At 51.7% G+C, this 20849-nt stretch overlaps 2 protein-coding genes and 1 long non-coding RNA gene across 7 annotated transcripts in view; 1 reads left to right on the top strand and 2 right to left on the bottom strand.

The window, feature by feature from the left end:
- RECQL5 (RecQ like helicase 5) overlaps positions 1–20849 on the top strand; it is a 37224-nt gene that overhangs the window by 10238 nt on the left and 6137 nt on the right. The window contains exon 8 of the mRNA XM_041725276.1: positions 4795–4874. Coding sequence (XP_041581210.1) covers positions 4795–4874 — 80 coding nt within the window. The remainder of the gene's footprint in view (positions 1–4794; positions 4875–20849) is intronic.
- Positions 7232–9959, bottom strand: LOC121473225. Its single transcript, XR_005983117.1, has 2 exons — positions 8092–9959; positions 7232–7705 (listed from the first exon to the last, which is right to left on the bottom strand). It is a non-coding gene; the product is annotated as an uncharacterized LOC121473225 (long non-coding RNA).
- Positions 12899–20803, bottom strand: SMIM5 (small integral membrane protein 5). 5 transcript variants are annotated; one of them, XM_041725278.1, is made up of 4 exons: positions 20677–20803; positions 20066–20505; positions 14118–14315; positions 12899–13471 (listed from the first exon to the last, which is right to left on the bottom strand). In XM_041725278.1, exons 3-4 carry the CDS (start codon positions 14242–14244, stop codon positions 13374–13376), a joined length of 225 nt encoding a protein of 74 aa, XP_041581212.1. In that variant the 5' UTR covers positions 14245–14315; positions 20066–20505; positions 20677–20803; the 3' UTR covers positions 12899–13373. The 5 variants fall into 5 exon arrangements, with proteins under 5 accessions (XP_041581212.1, XP_041581214.1, XP_041581211.1 ...); XM_041725280.1 differs by having other exon boundaries at positions 20066–20280; positions 20677–20720; XM_041725277.1 differs by lacking the exon at positions 20677–20803 and having other exon boundaries at positions 20066–20660.

The raw sequence follows: 20849 nt of genomic DNA, 5'->3' as shown, positions 1-20849 counted from the left end.
CCAGAAAAGCTCATCCAAACGGTACATCCAAAGACATTCAAATTCAATAGTAATCAGATAAGTGCAAATTAAAAATAAATGACACATGTGAAAGGGCTCTAACACTCATTGCTAGTGGGCATGTGCAGGAGAGGGCCTGCACTTTGCCTGGAGAAAAAAGAAGTGCTGCAGTCTTTTTAGGGGGAAGCATTCTAGCAATATCTATTACATTTTATTTTCTTATTTTTAAAAAATATTTATTTGAGAGAGAGAGAGCGTGAGCTGGGGGAGGGGCGGAGGGAGAGGGACAAGCATACTCTGTGCTGAATGTGAAGCCTGATGATTCCATGACCCCCAGATCATGATCTGAGCCAAAATCAAGAGTAGATGCTCAAATGACTGAACCACCCAGGCACCGCCTATTGCACTTTAATATGCAGTTATCCTTTGCCCCAGATACCATATTTCTGGCACCAAATTGCCTGAAATAAAAGCAGCAGTGCACAAGCTTGTGCCTGAGGGCTTGTGTGGTAGAATTGGTCATGAGGACTGAAACTGAAGAACAAACTAAATACTCGGCCACAAGCAGTGATGGAATTATAGTACATGCTCACCATGGGGCCATAGGCACAACTGAGCACCCAGGAGCGTTCTTCTCTTGGTTTTTGAAAAAGAAATCATGTTGATTACTGTGTGACATTATAGATTTGCTTATTCTCTATCTGCTCTGTCAAAGTTAATTTCCTTGAGAGCAGGGACCTTTTGTGTCCTGTATATCTGTAATGGCCAGACCAGTGCTGGGAACATAGTAAGTGCTTAATACATTTTTTTTTTAATAGAGAAATGAATGAATGAATGAATGAATGAATGAATAGGGAGAGGAGGTGAATACAAGTTGGGATTGGGAAGGAAGGGGCCTTTTGTGGACCTGGTACTCTGCCAGGAATGAAGGGGGCATGATTAACTTGTCCCTTTTATCTAAAATTCAAATTAGACAAAGAAAAGATATTGGTAAGATGATAAGGTATAAGATATTTATTTAAAACTTACAGTGAGGTATAAGAACTCATGCTAAGCTTATCAATAAGACATGTAAGACAGAGACAAGATCCGGAAAGCTTCCAGAGAGGTGATACGTGGAGGACTGGTAGCCAGAACAGCACCAGTTTTCTCCATCATAATATCAGAAACAAACAATGAAACAGTGCCTTCCAATTCTAGATAAACTGTTTCCAACCTAGAATTTCCCACCCAGTCAGCCAATTAAGTATAAAGGCAAGTTAAAAAGACATTTACAGCTTCCAGTTTGATAAGCGGAGTTCGGAAGTGTTGGTCTTTACAGGCTCTGGGGATAGAAGGGTGTTGATAGCCTCAGCAAAGTGCTCACATTCTCCTGGCTGTGCAGGGATTTAACCACCACGTCAAGCAAAAAGGCAAAGACCAAGACCACCAAGAAGCACCCCCCCAATGCTCAACATCCAATGCATTCACCCTTTCTGACCAGTCACAGATTCAGAAATTCAAAGAGGCCTTCAACAATGATCAGAACAGAGATGGTTTCATTGACAAGATTTACCCTGATATGCTTGCCTCCCTGGGGAAAAAAATCCAACTGATGAGAATCTGGATGCCATGATAAATGGGGCTCCAGGGCCCATAAATTTCACCATGTTTGGTGAAAAGTGAAATGGCACAGATCTGGAAGATGTCCTCAGAAATACTTTTGCTTGCTTTGATGAAGCAACTGGCACCATCCGGGGAGAGCACCTGGGAGAGCTGCAGACAGCAGTGGGAGGCCACGTTACAGGCAAGGAAGTGGATGAGCTCACAGAGAAGCACCTGGACCAAAAGGGAAATCTCAATTCATGTGCATTCTTAATCAGGGGGAGCAAAAGACAAAGATGACTGAAAAGAACTGGGGTTCCAGCCAAACGTTCCTTGTGGCCACTTGGGGTATTTCTGAGACTTTGCATTCTCTTAGCTTTGCAGCTTTTGCCTTTCTTGTATTTGTTTTCAGCCATTTTGGGCACAAGCATCTCTATAATCAGACCGGAAGTGGGGGGACTTTTATGATTTTTCAGAATTGAAAATGGGGCAGTTTAATTTGCTAGCTCCCTCCCCCCCCCAAATAACTGCAGTCTACACAGTGTGTTTTTCTTTTTTTAGAGAAAGTTATCTCCTTAATTTTTTCTGAACCATAATTAGACTTTATGATTAAAAAAAAAGAGACATTTTTGGACACAGGGTTTCAAGAAACTTCCTCCTGTGGAAAAGCTACTGAAGGATGACCCCCACCCCCCAGCCCCCAAGAGGCAGTAATTGGAGAGGGGAAGATAGAGATCTGACCCAAGCCAGGCAGAAGGAATGTCCTGGGGGTGCCACTGAAGGACCGTCTCAGCTGTGCACACCAGGCCAAGGGAGAGGCAGTTCACATTGAACCTAGAAGGACAGAAGGCTCCGGTAGGGGGGGATGTTTCTAAAAATAAAAGTGAAACCTGCCATCTTTGGCCGCTGTTGACATGAATTTTTCATTATATCACAGCATTTGGGGGGTGAAAGAGTAATATACACTAAAATCTAAGTAAGTGAAAAAGTGTAACAGGTTTTTTTTTTTTTATGATAGTCACACAGAGAGAGAGAGAGAGAGAGGCAGGCAGAAACATAGGCAGAGGGAGAAGCAGGCTCCATGCACCGGGAGCCTGACGTGGGATTCGATCCCGGGTCTCCAGGATCGTGCCCTGGGCCAAAGGCAGGCGCTAAACCGCTGCGCCACCCAGGGATCCCCAAGTGTAACAGTTATTAATTTTGGGAGGACAAAGTTGTTCAAGAAAGGGATATGTGATCATGAAAAATATAAAAATATAGTCACATGTTTTTTGCTCTGGTCTGATGTTGCTGTAGTTTTCCTCCCCATAAGGAAAATTATGATTTCAGAAGAAATTGCGATACAAACAGATTGGCAGAATGAGGGGAGAGGTAGTAGGTTTATTTATATGCGCTTGGGAAGTGGGGATGATTCATTCACCTTCCAGAAGTAGAAAGTCAATATTTAAGATTTCAGATATCAGTGTCTTATATTTTCAAAGTTCCTTTTCTGTATCTTTTTCTTTATTTTTGAAAATTTCACAATTTTTTGAAAGGAAATTTTGACAAATAGACATGTACAAAAAGGCAAATAATGCATAATCTCAGCACTCAGAAGAAATCACTGTTCACATTATAGTATATATACCCTTCTCTACACACAGAGGTATATGTGCTCTTTCAAATCTAAATACATTTGTGTGTATATTTACTATTAAATTGGACATATGGGGCAGGCCAGGTGGCTCAGCAGTTTAGCACCGCCTTTGGCCAGGGCATGATCCTGGGGTCCCGGGATCAAGTCCCGTGTCGGGCTCCCTGCATGGAGCTTGCTTCTCCCTCTGCCTGTGTCTCTCATGAATAAATAAAATCTTAAAAAAATAAATTGGACATATTTTATTGGAGAACCTGGCTGGCTTATTCAGTGGAGCATGTGACTCTTGATCTTGGGGTTATGAGTTTGAGTCCCATGTTGGGTGTAGAGATTACTTAAAAATAAAATCTTAAAAAAAAAAATCTGGATCTTATTATGTAGGATTCCCAAATGCCAGTTCCTGGGACCTCTGCATAAGAACCACCTGAGCAGCTTTTGCAAAATAAACTCCAAAAGTTCTGGCTCCAAAAAGTTCAATTCAGTAGCTTGGGTGTGGGCCCCAGGTCACTTTTTAAAAGTTATGGGTGGGGGACACCTGGATGGCTCAGCGGTTGAGGGTCTGCCTTTGGCTCAGGATGTGATCCTGGAGCTCTGGGATCGAGTCCCGCATCAAGCTCCTGCATGGAGCCTGCTTTTCCTCTCTGCCTGTGTCTCTCATGAATAAATAAATATTTTTTAAAAATATAAAAAAATTAAAAAATAAAAATATAAAAAAATTAAAAGTTACAGATGAAGGATGCGTGGCTGGCTCAGTCAATAGAGTACGTGACTCTTGAGCTCAGGGTTGTGAGTTTGAGCCCCTAGTTGGGTGTGGACGTTGCTTGAAAATAAAATCCTTTTTTTGGGACACCTGGGTGGCTCAGTGGTTGAGCGCCTGCCTTTGGCCCAGGGTGTGATCCTGGAGTTCCAGGATTGAGTCCCACGTTGGGCTCCTGCATAGAGCCTGCCTCTCTCTGCCTATGTCTCTGCCACTCTTTCTCTCCTTGTCTCTCATAAATAAATAAAAATTAAAAGAAAAATCCTTTTTTTTTAAAAAGATGTTATTTATTTAATCATGAGAGATACACAGAGAGAGAGGCAGAGACATAGGCAGAGAGAGAAGCAGGCTCCATGCAGGGAGCCCGATGTGGGACTCAATCCCGGGTCCCCAGGATCACGCCCTGGGCTTCAGGCGGCGCTAAACCGCTGAGCCACCCCAAAAATCCTTTTTTTTTTTTTTTTAAGATTATCTATTTATTTATTCATGAGAGACACAGGGAGAGAGAGAGAGAGGCAGAGGGAGAAGCAGGCTCCCTGCAGGGAGCCTGATGTGGGACTCTATTCCAGGACCCCAGGATTACGACCTGGGCCAAAGACAGATGCTCAACCACTGAACGACCCAGGTGCCCTGTTAAAATCTTAAAAAAAAAAAAAAAAAAGTTATCCAGGTGATTCTGAGGTATGGTTAGATTTGGGGACACCCATTTTGCAAATGGCTTTCTTACTATCATTTGATGCTTCTTCCCTCATCATCCTTTAGGCTGCAAGGTAGTTCAGCTATGTAAGGCTTTTGCTAAGTGGTCTTTTCTTGCCTGCAGGAAAAGAGAGGGAACAAAGCATCTGATAAAGCTGCTATCTTGGCCTTTGATGCCCTGGTCACCTTCTGTGAAGAATTGGGGTGAGTGACTTATTTCATATGTGGAATGACATTTTAGATCTTTCTTCCCCCAATGCCTACTAGTTAACCAACTAATGTAGGGCAGCTCTTAGGCGACCAATGCACTGTCACCTGCCGAAGGCTATTGTGTGGGGTGTTTCCTGTCAGGCAGCCTGCAAGTCAGTATCCTTGCCAGGAAGGCTCCAGAAACTGGCAATGTGAAGACTCATTCAGTATTTTGGGTGGTTTTCCAGCCACCCAACTCCACTCACTTCTGGAGTGGCTGGTCCCATGAGTGAGTCATGAATCATGTGACTGGTTCTTGAGCCATTAGCATTGTGGTTGTCACTTGACACTGAACTGGACCACTGGCTTCACTTGAGTAAGAGTCCTTCTTATCCTGGATTTGAGAGGAGCTACGTGACCTACCTTATCTCTTGGAGGTGGGGTGGATAATAAGCTTGGAGAAAATTCAGCTTTTTTTTTTTGCTTTTTTTTTTTTTAATTCAGCTTTTTCTATCGTAACACCATATAGCCCACTTGGAGTCCACTTCTCTATTTCATCTATGTGCTGGTGGTAGAAGTTTGAAGGAGCCTGATGGCTGCTCCATGACAGGCAGGTTGTGGCAGGACAGGTTCGAGACATGAGGGACACTCAGGATGATTCTGGAATATCTGGAAGCACTTTTTTTTTTTTAATATTTCATTTATTTATTCATGAGAGACACAGAGAGAAGGCAGAGATATAGGGAGAGGGAAGCAGGTGCCTCACAGAGAACCTGGTGTGGGACCTGATCCCGGAACTCTGGGATCATGCCCTGAGCCAAAAGATGCTCAGCCACTGAGCCACCCAGGAGTCCCTAGCTAGGAGCACTTTGTATGTATGCAACCCTTTGGTCTAAGAAACTCACATGGGTCAGACCTCGTTGGACAACTCTGTAAGGTAGATGAGGCAGGAGTGATTGCTTCAGACTTAGAGATGAACAGACCGATGCCCAGAGAGGTCATGGTTACAAAGCTCCCAGGAGACAGACACCACTAAACCTGGGTCTCCTGATTTTTAGTGACATGTGCATCTCACATACATGTCCCAGCTTGGTTTTTGCAAGACTAGATTTTTGAGGCACAGAGCTGAGTAAGTACATAGACCTGGTGTCCAACAGATGTTTGAGGCTCTCCTCTGGAAACCAGAGAGGTGCTTATTTATAGGGCCACGTGTTTTGCTTCCCACCCCCTCCTACTCACTGATGATTTGGTGGCTCCTTTGAGACTGAGTCTCCCACTTGACATCCCTGGCACGGCCACGCCCAGCAGAGGTGGTTGGCACCCTTGCCCACATCCACTGCAACTAGAGCCCTTTTCAGGCTCTCATAGAGGGAGTTGTTAAACTAGGCCCTCAGGCTCCTTGAGCAAAATGCTCATAATGAAAGGGCCCAGGGTCCTTGCTAATTATCAGAGTCCCTTCTGCTGGAAATAACCCTTCTGGGTTCTTTTCTGGGATGAGTCTGAGGCTCTGTAGGGCTGAGGGGTTAGCTCTGCTGTATCTCTCTGGGCTGCAGCAGTCCACCTGGCAACAGGACGGGTCCTTCTAGGGACCTGTGTCATACTGGGGAGCTGGGGCCTCTTAGTGCGTTGAGGGTCTAGGCATTGGTGCGCCTCCTGCTGCGCCACGTGCAGCCTCATCTCCCACCTGTGTGCTACCTGCGAGGGTTCCAGGTTCCAGGACTTCCTGGGATGGAATGAACACTGCTGGTGTGGCTGGATGTGACATTGCTCTTTGAGTAAAAAGGAATGTTTCTTTATTGCATAAATGGCATATCGTCCGTTCCCCACCAGATATTTGCTCTTTTTCTAAGAATAGTCCTGGTTTGTGGGTTAAGTGAAAGCAACTGTTTGCTAAGGGAGGGCACCTGGCAGCAAGGGGCAGGCCGGCATGGTGGCTTTGGCAGAGGCAAGTATGTGCCTACAAAGGTGGTGCTGTAGGGTCTGGAATGCATGGGGACTGTGGCACCCTGTGTAGGATAACTGGGCATTTCCGGGACCAGTGGCAGAGACACTCAGGTCAGTATGAATGAGGTCGGGGGCGGCCATCCAGTGATGTTCCTGTCCTCTCTGCACACAGCTGTTTTGTCTGAGCTGTAGCCATAGAAAGCATTTGTTCACTCAGGACAGTGCTCTTCATCTTTTAGTGTGCAAAGGACCAGTCATTAGGTTGAAGCAGCTCCCAGCTTAGAGGCCTCTGGACCTTGTCTGAGATAGAAGAACAGGCTTGTGTTTGGGCCTTAACTGAAGTGGGCCCTGTCATCCGGGGACTATGGTCCAGAGGAGCCCGAGAGCCCAGCCCATTAGCCCGACAGCCCAGACCTTCTGTTTATCCATTTGTTTGGTCATTCATTCATTCGTTTATTCAACCACCAAATATTGACTGAAACTGACTGTGCCAGACACATTGGGTATGGGAGATACAGTGGTGAACAGAAAGAGACCCATCCCCTGCCTTTTTGGTGTTTGGCCCAGTGGGGAAGACAGGTACTTATCAGATAAGCACATTAGTTATGCGAACATGGATGTGTAATTGCAGATTCTTAAAAGGTCTCCGAAGAAAAGGTACATGGTGTTTTGAGAGTTAACAGTGGGTCCCTTCCTGAGCCCCAAAAGGCCAGTCACAGCTCTTCACGCTGGTTGGTGTTCTCAGCCGGACTTAAGAAACCAAATACGATGGCAAACATAACAAGAGACAGGATCGTGACGATGAATAAGCCGATCACTGCTAGGCCTCCCTGGTCCCAGGGGTTCTCCCAGAACTCATCATTCCACATGTGCTTCTGCTTTATCAGCTTGTCTACGTAGACCTGGAAAAGCGGGGATGGAGCCCTTGAATGCTGGGACCTCCCCAGGTGCTGTCCACCCCCAACTTCACCCTCTGGACCGGTCTCAGCACAGCTGGTGCTCCTCCACAGGGGTGGCGGGCTGAGATCTAGACTTTAAAGCACCCCGCCACAGGTCCCTGCTGTTTTCCCTGCCTCAACTGCCAAACATTTGGGAAGCATTTTGAGAGATGAGCATGGGAGTCGAAAAGCGGACCGACTCCAGCCAAGGCCTCGGTAAGCTCCCTCGGAGGCAGCTGCAAGCAGAACTAGCTAATCTTGAACAGCTAAGGTCAGCAGGCTGCGGGCCTGTAGTCCATTGAAGGGAGTAACGGCGGGAGTAACGGCGGCGAGAAAGAAGGAATCCCTACCTGATTCTGCTGTTTCGGCTCCTGTGTCCTTAGAGTGGGCCGGTAGGGTAATCCTGCAGGCCCCACGCTTTGGGTGCCCGAGCCGCACCCGGATTTGAAGCAGCTGTTGGGAGGAAAAGGTGTTGGTATTGCCACGTGGCCCTACCAGACCCCATGTGCTGACACTGGAGCCAACAAAGGTGGGCTAGGGCCCGTTGCCTAGCAACTGCATTCCCCTGCTGCCTTTCATACTTACCCTGTCAGCTGCGTTCTGTCCTTTTTGTGATGTCTTATTGGGGGCTGCTCAGGGTACAGATGTTCAGGCGTTTTCACTGAGAGAAGTCAGGCTTGGGGTAGGATGGGGAAAGAGATTGGATCCAGGACCCTTGCCTCAAGCCCCCTATCTGCCTCACCTGTGGCTGGGTCCTGCGTCTCCTCTCTGTCTGGCTGCTAGCCTGTGAACTGGGAGGCCCTCGCCAGAGTACTGGAAGCCCAGGACTTGAGGAAGCCCTGGGTTGGAGCTGCACAGGGGCTGTTCTCTTCCTGTGGCGCTGGAGTGCTGGTGAATGTTTAACTAGCTCCAGCTGGTACCTCCTGGAAGGTGTTTCTTTGTGGGGGTGTATTATCATTGTTGAGGCTCCAGGGTCCTGCCTTTGCCGGCCTCTTGAGGTACAGCTGCAGCTGCTTCATGTGATTGGTTCCTACCAACCATACAGTTGTGATAGGGCAGCTAGGAAGCAGAAATGGAAACCTAGTGGCCACCATTTATTCCTTAGAAGTTAGGATTCAAGTGCCTGGTGTGGCCAGGAACTGCGGTAGGTACCTCGTGTCCACCGTGAACCAAAGGAGGCTGGCCCTGCCCACCCAGGTTTCCATTCTAGCTTGCTTGGTCCTCAGCCCTGCTCATTAGACTCATCTGGGCCCTGCCTGGTACCACTTAGCTCAGTCTCTGGGCAGTCAGAGCCCCGTGCTCTGCAAAGCTGGCCAGGTGATGTTAACCTGCAGCCAGGGTTGGAGGAGACAGATGATGAACGAGTTCAGTAAAGTCCTTAGCTGTCATAGGCTTACCTGATACTTTGAGTTTCCCTCCGGAAAACGTTGTGATGTGTGCCCCTGGCTGCTCAATGTTCCCAGCCCGCCGGCAGGTCTCTAGCATACCTACCTCCATCCTGTTGGATGCTTATCAGGAGTCAGCTGTTTGTTCCCAAACCTGTTTGTGGCATTTGTCCTTATTATTGTAATGATGTGATTGCACTTAATGTTACATAAAAACATGGAGCAACAGTAATAGCTTGAAACCCCAGTTTTATAGCTGAGGAGCAAGCACGGAGGTTAAGCAACTTTTACCCAAAGTCCTACAACTAAGAAGTAACTGGGCAAGGGTGGGGATCGTGTGTGTGCGTGTGTGTGTGTGTGTGTTTAAACCCACCTGTTGAGCTCCACTGCAGAGACTGAGCTCTGAAGCTCCCTGTTGCACCTCAAGGGAGTGGGGGTTAGTGGGAGCTGTTGCTATAAAGCATCTATTGGACCACTTTGGAATGACTTTGGAATCACTCAGTATTTCTGTCAAGACAGATGTGGCAAGCCAACTGGAGATGTTTTGCAAAAATCCAGGATTTCACATGCCGATTTCTTTGTGGATGTCTTCTTGTTCTGCTTTACAGTAACCACAGTTAGTAAAGAGCCAACATAGGAACTCTCTGGCCTGCACATGCCACACTCAGAGGAAAGACCTTGGCCCCCCAGCAAAAAGACTGGCCAAGGAATGTGCATGTATATGTTTCTTTTTTTTTTTAATTTTTAAAAAATTTATTTATTTATGATAGTCACAGAGAGAGAGAGAGAGAGAGAGAGGCAGACACAGGCAGAGGGAGAAGCAGGCTCCATGCACTGGGAGCCTGATGTGGGATTCGATCCCAGGTCTCCAGGATCGCGCCCTGGGCCAAAGGCAGGCGCCAAACTGCTGCGCCACCCAGGGATCCCACGTATATGTTTCCATTTAAAATGAGGTGTGTAGGGAATGGTATGTGTCATGCACACAGAAGTGGCTTTGACCAACTCTTCCAATTAATTGCTGGCTATGATCAGAAAATTCTGCCGAAATGATCACCATGAAGGGAACGTTATAGGAAGAGGTGGAGAATCCTGTTGGTGTGTGTGGCATAGCCTGGCCTGGGGGCTGAAGGGATCCCCTGTAAGGAATGAGGTTAGGTTGAGGCAGGAAGACTATGTACAAGGTGGGGCTAGGGGACAGTGTTTCATGGCAGGCATCAGGTCCCTAGGAGGGTGAGAAACTGTTTTTGAGAACAAAATTACCTTGTCCTCAGCTTTTTGGTCTGGAAGTTGTGTTAACCACAAGCAACTCTGTCATGAAGATTTTTACTATAGGTTGCTCTCAAATGTGAATGGTTGAGAAAACAGATTTAGAAGAAAAGTGTTTTATGTGCTCTTTACCAGGTTTTGCTTGTGCAATTCTTGCACTGGTGGCTCTTCTGTGGTTTCTAATAAGGCATGAGAGCCGGTGAAATGCACAGATCTCAAATGTAGATCTTTGGAGGAAGCGAGAGGCTCCTGTAGAGTAGAGGCTAGAGTCAGAGGAGGCCTGACAAGGCTGGGAAATCTGTGCAGCAGTGCGGGTAGGCAAACCTTGGGGGTGGCTTGTTCCAGGGGGGCTGGTGGCAGGAATGGAGACCTGTGATAACCAGATGCCCTTCGGGGCTCAGACAGCCTGCTGGCCTCCCCTTCCATGGCCACCATTGCTGCTTCCCACAATGGGGGGATTGCTTTTCCTGAGAAGACCCATGGTGGGAGTGTGCCAGGCCTCTGCCCTGCTGGAGCCGATCTGGTTTGTTGAGCTGAGTGGGATTGAGTGACTGCCGTGGGGAGCCATTAGTGGTGGGGCTCAGCGTGGGCCAGTCTGCTGCCAAGTGGGAAAGGAGTAAGCCTTCTCAGAAACGTAGGGATGGCATCTTACTTGGACTTAGTATTTAGGAGGAGGAGAACGCCAAAGACCAGGCCTATGGTCCCTACCTCTTGGCAGCCAGACCACAGAACCAGAATCTCCTAGCAGAGGCACAGCCTCAGCCACCCTCAACCACCCTCAGGCTTGCTTATGGGAGAGTCACATGAGAATTGGGCTGTCCCAATGTCAGAGCATCTCCTGAACTGAGGGCTGAATAGGGCAGGGTTTCCCATCGTTCCCTCCCACCTCCCCTGTTTTCCTTCAGGGAGGGAGACCTAGTTGGGCCCCACCCTAGCTCTTACTTGGGCTCCACCCAGTCACAGGGAGGTGATTTTTAGACAGCTTGGGGTGTGGGATGTAGGATTGGTTGATGGAGGATAATGGGATGCGAGCCTTATCTGCACTGCAGCTGGTAGGCCTCAGGGCCTTGGGTGTGGTCATCAGGGGCTCTGCAAGCCCCTTGGGCTGGGCCCAGAGGCTGGCTCTGCCACTTTTCAGCTGGTTGAACCTTGGAAAGTCACCTAGTGTTGCTAGGGCTCAATTTCCTCAACTCCAATGTGGGGATGGTCATGGTACCTATGGCCTTTGAGGCTGTTGTGATCAAACAAATTCACTTGCATCAGAATGCTTTAGGCAGTGGCTGAGCACGCATAAACCCCTCAGGGAATTTCTGCCAACTTGATCATCACCTGCTATTTTCACTATTCTCATCCTTTCTATTGTTATTCTGAATCCTATTCTTGTGGGGTAGAGGGCACAGGCTGGTTCTTGAGTTTCTTTTCTTTTGTGTGGAAGGACTTCCTCTCTGGGTCTTCAACCTAAACCAAACCCGTCAGACAAGTCAATGGACAGCAGGAAGTGAAACTCACCAGTTTCTCCCACCTGCCTGCCAGCCCGAGATGGGGGTGGGGGCAGAGCCTGGCATCCCCTCTCCAGTTTTCTGGGTAGACAGGGCTCCACATCTAGGCAGCCAGAGCACGCAGACTTCTCTGTGGCTCTGGGGGGCCAGTGGGGCAAGAGGGGGAAGATACCATGGAGAGCTTTTGGACTCCCCTACCCTCATTCCTGGGTTGGTAGTTCTACCTGGAAAGTTCTCTGGAAGAGAAAGTAAACTGAAGGGAGGGAGGCAGGGTGGTGGTGTTGCATCGCAGCAGGGCCAGTCCTTAAAATGGGTCCACAATGCTCTTGTTTTAGACGGGCAGATAATGACAGTGGTTCATATCTGCAGCGCTCTCAGGATATGCCCAGCACTGTGCCAAGTGCTGTACATCATCTTAGTTTCTCCTCACCCCAGGAGGTAGCTACCAGGGTTAACTGCGTCTCAGAGGGGAGGAAATGTGGGTCAGGGAGGTTGAATCATTAACCTGCATTCACACAGCCAGTGAGTGATGCGGTGAAGATTTGCACCCAGACAGGCTGGCACACAATAGGGAAAGGACAGGGGCTGGGATGCGGCTTCTGGACGATAGTAGGGGCCTGACCTCTCTTCTCAGACTAGAAGTTTGGGAAGACCTGGTGGCCTGAGCCTGCTGGTGTGGGGCGTGCAGGCTTAAGTAAATGGCCACGGAAGCTGTGGAGTGGCATTTCTGAGCCCAGCATCCGGCAGACACCACCTGGGCACTGCGGAGGGGGCATCTGGAAACCAGAGCTCGTTAGCAGCTGGTGCTGATGGGACTTTCACCCTCACCCTTCCCCCCGGCTCCCTCTTGCATGGCATTCCTGCCTGTGTGTTTTTCCAGCTTTCGTGGGCACAGCGAGAGCAGAGGCCTGGCAAGGACAGTCACTGGCCACACCCTTGGAATTCTGGCACATTGCCCTTCAGAAGCACAGAGCCCAGGCTGGGGAGTCTGGTGCCACAGAAACACATAACAGGAAAGCTTTTACTGGGAAAGAAATGGGAAAATACTGGAGTAGAATACTGACATGCTCCCCTCCAGGGGGAAGCTTAGGCTCCAGTAGCTATTGCACAAAGCTCCTCTTTGGCATGGGAGCCCCACGGGCCAGCTCCCCACAGGTGCAGGCTGTTCTCCATCCAAGTACGGGGACTCTGCTTCTGTGTTTTGTTAAAAGGTACAGGTTGGGGAAAATCCCCAGTTTTTGTTTACTCAGTGTTTTAAACCGTTAACTCCTCCTTGGCACCCAGGATTCACCGGCAGGTCAGAGTTTGGTGGCTGTACCAGCCCTTGTTTCCTTGGTAAGGGCTGCAGGTGTCAGGTTCCTAGGCAGGGCCAGAGCTGGGGCCACGGATCGCAGTCTTGTGAGCTGAGGGCCACAAGGCCAGGTGTCACTTGGGGTCATGGCTTTGGCAGCCTCCTTTCCAATGTCTCCTCCTCTCTGTCCTTCACGGTGGGGTCATGGGCCGCACTTGGACTTTCCTGCCTCTGCGCTCAGGGCAGCAGCAACAGCTGCAAGCTATCAACAGCAACAGCAGCACAGTGGCTGGGGGCACAGGGGAGAGAAGCAGAGAGCACAGGAAGCTCAGGCAGGGGGACACAGGGAACACACACCCAACTTCTAAAGAAACCCCTCTGGGGGCACCTAGATGGCTCAGTGGTTGGGCCTCTGCCTTTGGCTCAGGTCATTAACCCCGGGGTCCTGGGATCGAGTCCTGTACTGGGCTACTGGGCTCCCCTCGGGGAGCCTGCTTCTCTCTCTGCCTGTGTCCTGCCTCTCTCTGTGTCTCTCATGAATGAATAAATAAAGTCTTTTAAAAAAAAGAAAGAAAGAAAGAAACAAACAAACAAACCCCTCTGGGGTGTGTAGGATCTTTGCCCTGAGGTGTTGGCTGTCCCCATGCTGGCCACCAGGCCCTAATCTCCCTGCCATGCCTCCTCCACTGCCCACAGCTTTGCTCCCTTCATCGCTGGTTGGGATACAGGGCTGCCTCTGGGCCCAGCACCATCCTGTCACTTGAGCAGCTTGTTGAGGATTAGGGAAGTCCCTTGGCTTCCCCCCAGGGACATCCGCTCTCCTCCTCTATCTAGCGGACACCTAGCCAGCCCTCTGGTCAGCACCATGGTCCCACCTTTCCTCGATGCCAAGAAGAGCCAGGGGCTCTGGGGAGAATGTGAGAACCCCAGCTTACCTGTGAAAAGGAGGATGACGGAGAAGGCCACGATCTCCACAGGCTCTGCCTGGGGTAGTTTCTGTAGCTTGAGCAGCAGCTTCTCACCCATGGAGCGCATCTCCTGCACAAAGTTGGCAGCTGCCATGGTGCATCAGACTCCTGCCAGGCTCCTGCTGGGCGTGTCAAGCAGAGACAGGGCCGGGAGTCGCCACCCACCTGCAGCCCGCAGAACGAGTTCGTCAGGTCTCACCCCTGTACCTCTGGTGGCTCATGAGGGGGGAGGGAGCCATTGGGGCCCTCCACCCAGCAGTGGCCCTCAGCCCCCACCACCCATGTTGAGGGAATCTGATGACCGCAGGGAGCCTGAGGCCCTGCCGTGGGGGGTACCCAGAGCAGCCAGACACAGGGGAGATCTGCCAGCTGGCCACGGTTGGCCAAGGTTCCTGACTTTGAGGTGGGGTGACTTCACTGTTACATTCCTTTGTCTCAGGCACCACTCCTGGTTTTGCTGGGGTGCCTCGGGCTCCCCTAGTGACCTCTGGGTCCTTCAGGACTTAGGTGCCTCCCCTGGATTCCCGGTGGGGAAACTGGGCTTTAAGATTCCAGCCTGGTACTCTTGCCCCTCATCATATGTGGGCCAGAAGGATCAGGTTCTTCCTCAAGCAGGCATCTGGGGGCTTCTAGCTGGGGTCAGCTGGAGGTGAGAGCTAATGCGAAGGTAGTCTGAGCCCTGTCAGGGCCCCCACTTCCCTAACCAGTCCAATTTCTTTACTCATATGGTGTTCTTTGAGGAGGAAGAGGTGACACTGTGTCCCTGCAGTTTCTCCCATGGGGATCCTCTCAGGATGGGATTAGGTGTCCCACGGCTGGTTTACCAGCTTCTCTGCTGGCTCAAACCGAGAGTCCCCTCTGCCCCTACCCCTGTCCCAGGTACATAGCAACTCAGCCCTCCAGGCCCCATGACTGAGAACCTCTTCTGGTCTAAGAGTGCCCGACGGGCTAAAGGTGAAGATCCAGGCTGCGTCTGTGAGTTGGGGCATGCTCTACGTCACTTTTCTTTCCCCTTCAGCCTCAGCTGTGGGCACAGGGAACCAGTGCCTCTTCAGAGATGGACCTGGGACAGCCGTGTGCCAACCCAGCCTGACTTGTTCACCAAGACAGCTCTAATCCAAGGGAGGGTAACAGGTGGCCAAGGGCTGGTGCCAGACCTTAGGATCTAATTACTGCCGCCTCGTCCTGGATCTCAGCCAGGCGGGTTCTCCCGAGATGGCTGTAGTCTTGGAAGCTGGTCATTGCTGGTACTACCACCACAGTAGAGCTGTCTCCAAACTGCCTTGAAGGCTGTCTGCTTGAAGCCTCTACCTTGTATCTGGCTCTCTGCATTCCTTCTGGTGTGCAGCCTTGGCTTGAGCCCCTCTAGGTGAGGTAGGGAGTCCCAGCTGCTCTGGCAGCCTTCCTTCTTCCTTCTTGGAGCTCATCATTGGAAATTGGGACTTCCTCCTGACCTCTTTGGTCCCACCTAGGGTCACATAGGACACTTCTACTCCTCTTCGGCCTCATGGTCCTTCAGGACCTAGACGGCAACTGGCACATGCCCCCTGTGTCTCCTCTTCCACAAGGTAACTGTTCTCGTTTGGTCAGCTGCCCTCTAAAGAACATTCATTTGATGCTGCCTGCCCCTTTTGCAGTTTTGTGACATGGACGTGTCACTCTGTCTCTCTGAGTCTCTTTTCCTCATTTTACGTAAGAGGAGATGCCCATCCTTTGCAGCCATTGGGAGGGTTGACACTTGGAAGCACAGTGGCAGCCAGCACAGATCCTGGCACACATTGGTGCCCAGCACATGTGATTCCCCTCTGCCTGGGGTCTGGCCATTGTAGGAGCATCAAGAAAGCCTTTGAGGGCAGTCGTACCCCCTTGTACACTGTCAGAGATCCTCCTCAGACACCGTTGGGGAGTTTCATCTGTGTCCTTCGATCCCTGGATGTTTGTGGTGTGTGAGGTGAAGGCAGGTGCTGGGGCAGGCTGGAGATGGAGGTGTGTTTTAAGTGATATTGAGGGTAGTAGGCAGATGGTGGGTCCATCAGGATTAGAAGGTTTCCTGTCAGAAGTGGGAGGCTCCTGGAGTTAGATCCTCCTGTCTTCTCTCACGCCCCACCCCAGGGTTAGCATGTTTCTGCAAAGGAGATCAAGATCCCAGTTTCCAAGTATACTAAGAGGCACGAGATCCTAGAATGCCACGAGTCATCCATTCCTGTCTCCCTTTACATATGGAAACAGAGCCGCGAGAGTGGTTCCTCTGGAGTCACACAGCAGGACAAGGGCCTGGCCAGGCTCCCCCTGCTACCGCACGCTGTCTCTCGTGGAGGCCTGTCTTAGGCAGCCTGCTCTCTGGCTGCCAAGGTAAGTCAGCCCACAGAGCAGCCTACTGAGGGCACTGTCCATGCATTGGGCCCAGTGCAGGGACCACGGCTCCAGAGCCTTTTGGAAGCTGTTGTGCTCTGCACGATCAGCCCCATTCCACATTCATGAGTCTGGAAATGAACACTGCTTTTATTCAGGCACATCCCCCCAGGCCAGGGCCATACCTGTTCTTTGAGAACCACATGTGACTTGTCAGTGAGGGAACAGATCTTGCATGTCTGTCTCAGGTTCACCAAGAGGCCCTCTCATTCTGGGGCCTCTCTGGGCATCCCCAATCCCCATGTTTCCAGTAGTACAGTAGCCTGCCTGCTGGTCTCATTCCTGAGGGAACAGAGGTGCCAGCCAAAGCCCCAGCAGAGAGTTTGCACAGGGCTCAGGAGTTGGGCACCTTTTCTCTCTGCCCCCTTCATCTACGTTTGTCTGGCTTCTTCAGCCTGGTTGGCTCTGTGCCTGCATTGCCTAATGTAGCCATCAGAGACTCCTTGAAAGAGGAAGCAGGTGGAGGCCAGCTGGGCAAAGGCAGTTTTTTCACTTGTTTCCATGTCCAAAGACCCAGGGAGGGATTGTGGAGGGGAGGCCTTTGCCTGTGAGCAAGACATGGTGTGGAGACACGGTCAGCCTGAGGCGTGTGATCTCCAGAGTGGAGGACAAAGGTTGGGCCAAGGCTGCTCTGTTGTGCCGGAAAGGTGGGCTTTGTTGGTCAGAAGCTTTGGCTCTGAAGTGGGCCATCCTCTGGGCATTGTGAAATCAAGATGCTGCAGAGTCACACCCAGATGACCTGGGCCCCACTCTGAGAGGAATGTCAGTCCACACCAGTGGCAGGCCGTGGGCCCATGGATGGCATTGTGCCTTTGAGCCCAGGGCCTCTCTGGTGACCTGAATTAACAAGGTGTCCCAGCCCTGGGGTCTCACCCAGGGCTGCTCACTGATTTTGTCTGTGCTGTGATCTGCAGTGGGGCCATTGGACAACCACGGTTCTGCCCCGAAGCCTGAAGGGGAACTCCCTTTTTTTTCCTCATTAGGTGGATGACATTTTGCCATTTCCAGCTTGGGCCTGAACAGAATAAACCTTAGTGGGGACTGTGGGAGCTGGAGGGGCCTTGTTCTCCTAAGAGGGAGGAGGCACATTCCAGCAGGTCCCAGGCACTCTTCCCAGTGGGCTATTTAAAGCGAGGCCTTGGGGGGGGGGGGGTGCCTGACGCCTGGTGCTCAATATAACCAGCAGTCGTCAGGTGACCGTGCAGTATGTTCCTCAGCCGTTGCTCTGTAGGGAATCCCAATCTGTCAGTGTTCCCAGCTGTAGCCCAGGGAAAGTGGGTGCTCTGAGGCTGGCTGCTGCTCATCCTTTTTACTTTCCCAGGGTTGGAGGGAGGAAGACAGGGAAGCCCAGAGCAGGTACTAATGATCGCATATATCTTTCTGGTCTATCTCAAGGAGATAGGAGGGTCATCCATTCTCCTTCCAAAACTGTACTTCTGCCTGTGAACCAGGGAAATCAGAGTCCCTCCCGGCCCTGTGCTCCAGAGTGCATCGGTTGGAGGCAGCCAAAGCAAGTTGCTTCCCACGGCCCAGGAAGGCAGAGCAGTCTTGACTGTCCGCCTGGCCTTTCTTGGAGCCTTTGGATGGTACACGGTGGCTGAAATGGCAGCCAGTGGAGGGGGAAAGTGAGCTGGGCAGAGATGAAGGCTGGCGGAGCTGCAGGGACCAGAAAACATTCCTTTGTGTGGCATCTCCTGGCACAGAGAACCCTGTGACAGAACATGCGGGCATCCTGCAGGCTAGGCAGCTGCTGCTTGGTACTGAAGCTACCCTGTTTCCTCCTTGCAAAACTGATACTCCAACTCCAGAGGCCCTTTGTGGAAGAGACCAGGCAGCAGGCGGGCCTGCCTATGACTGATAAGTGCCGTGCTGATGGCTCGGGGCCCCAAGGGCTTCTTGCTCTGCCTCTCATTTTGTCATGGTGGGTTGCAGCCACTCTTGCCCCATAGGGCATCGTCTTGTTTAAGAAACAGCTCTAATAAGGCAAACTGATGGTCGTGGCAGGTTTACAGGGTCTGGAGGCCTGACCGGTAAGGCAGAGATTTCCACTGAGTGCTGCATCAGGCCTTCAGACTTTGCCCTTTGCTACTTGGCTCTAAGTTGCTGTGGGAAGTAGATGCTTGAACCCAGAGCTATCGTGCTTCCCTAGCCCCGTGACTTTGCAGGACTGGAGAGGGCACTTCTTGCTGCTAGTGATGGTTCCCATTCTATTCCAGCTCTGTGCCTGTCCTGGCTCAGCATCTGTGCTCACTGGGACCCCATCCTCCTATGTCCTGTGGTGCAAGCACTCTGTTGTCTCAGTCCTAGTGTCCCCCACCACCCCTGCCTAGGCTGTGTTACAGATCAGAGCCAGCAGGGGTAGCCCTGGGCTCGCCATTGTGCCCTTCCCTGCCTTCACCCAGCCCTCCCCCTGCTTCCCAACACACACCAGTGCCTGTCCCCTCTCTGCCATGCATGGCCCATTGCTGTGGGGCTTTTAGTCTCTCCAGCCACCAACCCAGGCCAAACCCCACAGCCTCTGCTGAGCCAAGAACACTTGGACTGATCCTTGGTTTCCACTTTTCCTTGGATTGTTGTTTTTCTTTCTAAGTAGATACCAGCCTGTTTGCTTTGGGGGAAACCTCTGGGGGACAGGGGAGGAAGATTTTAACCCTAGTGTGGGGATGGGGAGGCAGGAGGCATAGGCATCCTCGGTTCATGGGGGCCTGCCCAAGGGGGCCGCTCCCAGTGCTGCCTGAAGAGACATCTTGGGCTCAGCATTCCAGGGGCAGCAGAGGGCCAAATACCAGCCTCAGCTTCACCATCATTGCCTTCTCCCCACCCCACCCTGGGTTCAGAGTCAGGCGCTCATGCTTCTGGCGCAACATTCGGGGTGGATAGGGAGTGCACAGGATTCCAAGTGGGCCCAGGGAGGAGCACCTGGGCTTAGCTCTGAGCTGAGGACACCTGGCAGTGAGTGGGCCAAGCCCCTCACCAGAGGCTGTAGCTGCCGCGCTGATGAAGGACACCAATGGGCAGAGCTGCCACGGGTCCTGCCACGTTCCTGGGGGGCATGAACTGGCGGGGCAGACCCTGCCCTCACATGCCTCTACAGGGAGAAAGCAGGCACACAGAGGGCTCTGCGTTGATCCCAGGAAAAAGGGAGGCTCAGCGGGCAGGCAAATGCTCTCTCCCAAGCCAGGACAGCCAAATCCCTTGTTTAAGCCTCCTGAATAGAAAAAGCTTAAACTAACTTGCAGAGTAAGCAGGCACTTGGGGCCCCTCTGCCCGCTCAGCAAGCCGAAAGCACTCTGAGCACAGAGCTGCAGCCCCAGCCGGTGTCCCCCAGGGCTGGGAGAGAAAGGAGAGCCCCGGGTTAAACGAGGCTGTCTGGAGACTGTGCCCAAGTGCAGCCCTGTGAACCTCTGTGTTGGAGGTAGTTGGTGGCTCTCCACCCTTGAGGCAGGGGACCCTGGCTGCCTTCCCCTAACCCCGTCCTATCCCCTGTGGCCGGCACCACTCACCTAGGAACTCAGGTGTTGGGCTGGGGGGCAAGCGCAGATGCTGGGGAGCCCAGCAGCCTCCCGTGCCTCTCCTTGGCCAGGGCACCACCTCTTCCTTCCTTCTCGGATGCCTCTTTCCTGACCCGCTTCTGGGCGCCTTCCTCAGAGCGTGTGGAGCTCCTGGCTGCTGACAGCCAGCTGCTGTCTCGGCCTCAGCTTTTTTGTTGTTGGTCGTCCTGGAGATCCAAGTGTCAAATTACACGGGGGCCGGCCACTGAAGCTGGGGAGCCTGTGCCACCGCTGCCCCTGCCCGGCAAGGGAATCCCTGCTGGGACCTTGGCGGGTGGCTTCAGACTCCTGGGAGTCTGCCCCTGGGAGGTCTCTTCGGTTCCTCCTCTTCCTCTCCTCTCCCTCCTGGCGGGTGTGTGCTAAGCCATCGTGGGCTGGGCCTGGGCTGGGAGCTGATAAAAGAGGAGGTCGGCTCTCTTGTTCCCTGGCAAAGATGCCCTCTGGGAGGCTCCACCTGAGCAGTAGAGCGGGGAAGGGAGGGAGGCCAAGCAGCACTCCCAGCTCTTTGGCTCCCTCCCTACCCTCAGGAAGGCTTTGGACCCATCCCCCCTGACCTAGCGAACCTGCCTCTCTGGAGACTGCCTCTCTGGAGACTCCCTGGATGGTCCCGCCCTTTGGTCCCTCCTAGGAAAGAAAGGGACTGGTGGGGGAGCTGCCGGACCACCCACAAGGCCAGCCCCCTAGGGAGGCATGCTGGGGGTGACTTGAGAGTACCCTGCTCTTGGCTTGCTTGCCT

Source organism: Vulpes lagopus, chromosome 12 (assembly GCF_018345385.1).
Source record: "Vulpes lagopus strain Blue_001 chromosome 12, ASM1834538v1, whole genome shotgun sequence".
NCBI lineage: Eukaryota > Metazoa > Chordata > Mammalia > Carnivora > Canidae > Vulpes > Vulpes lagopus.
This window is presented reverse-complemented; position numbering and strand designations above follow the sequence as displayed.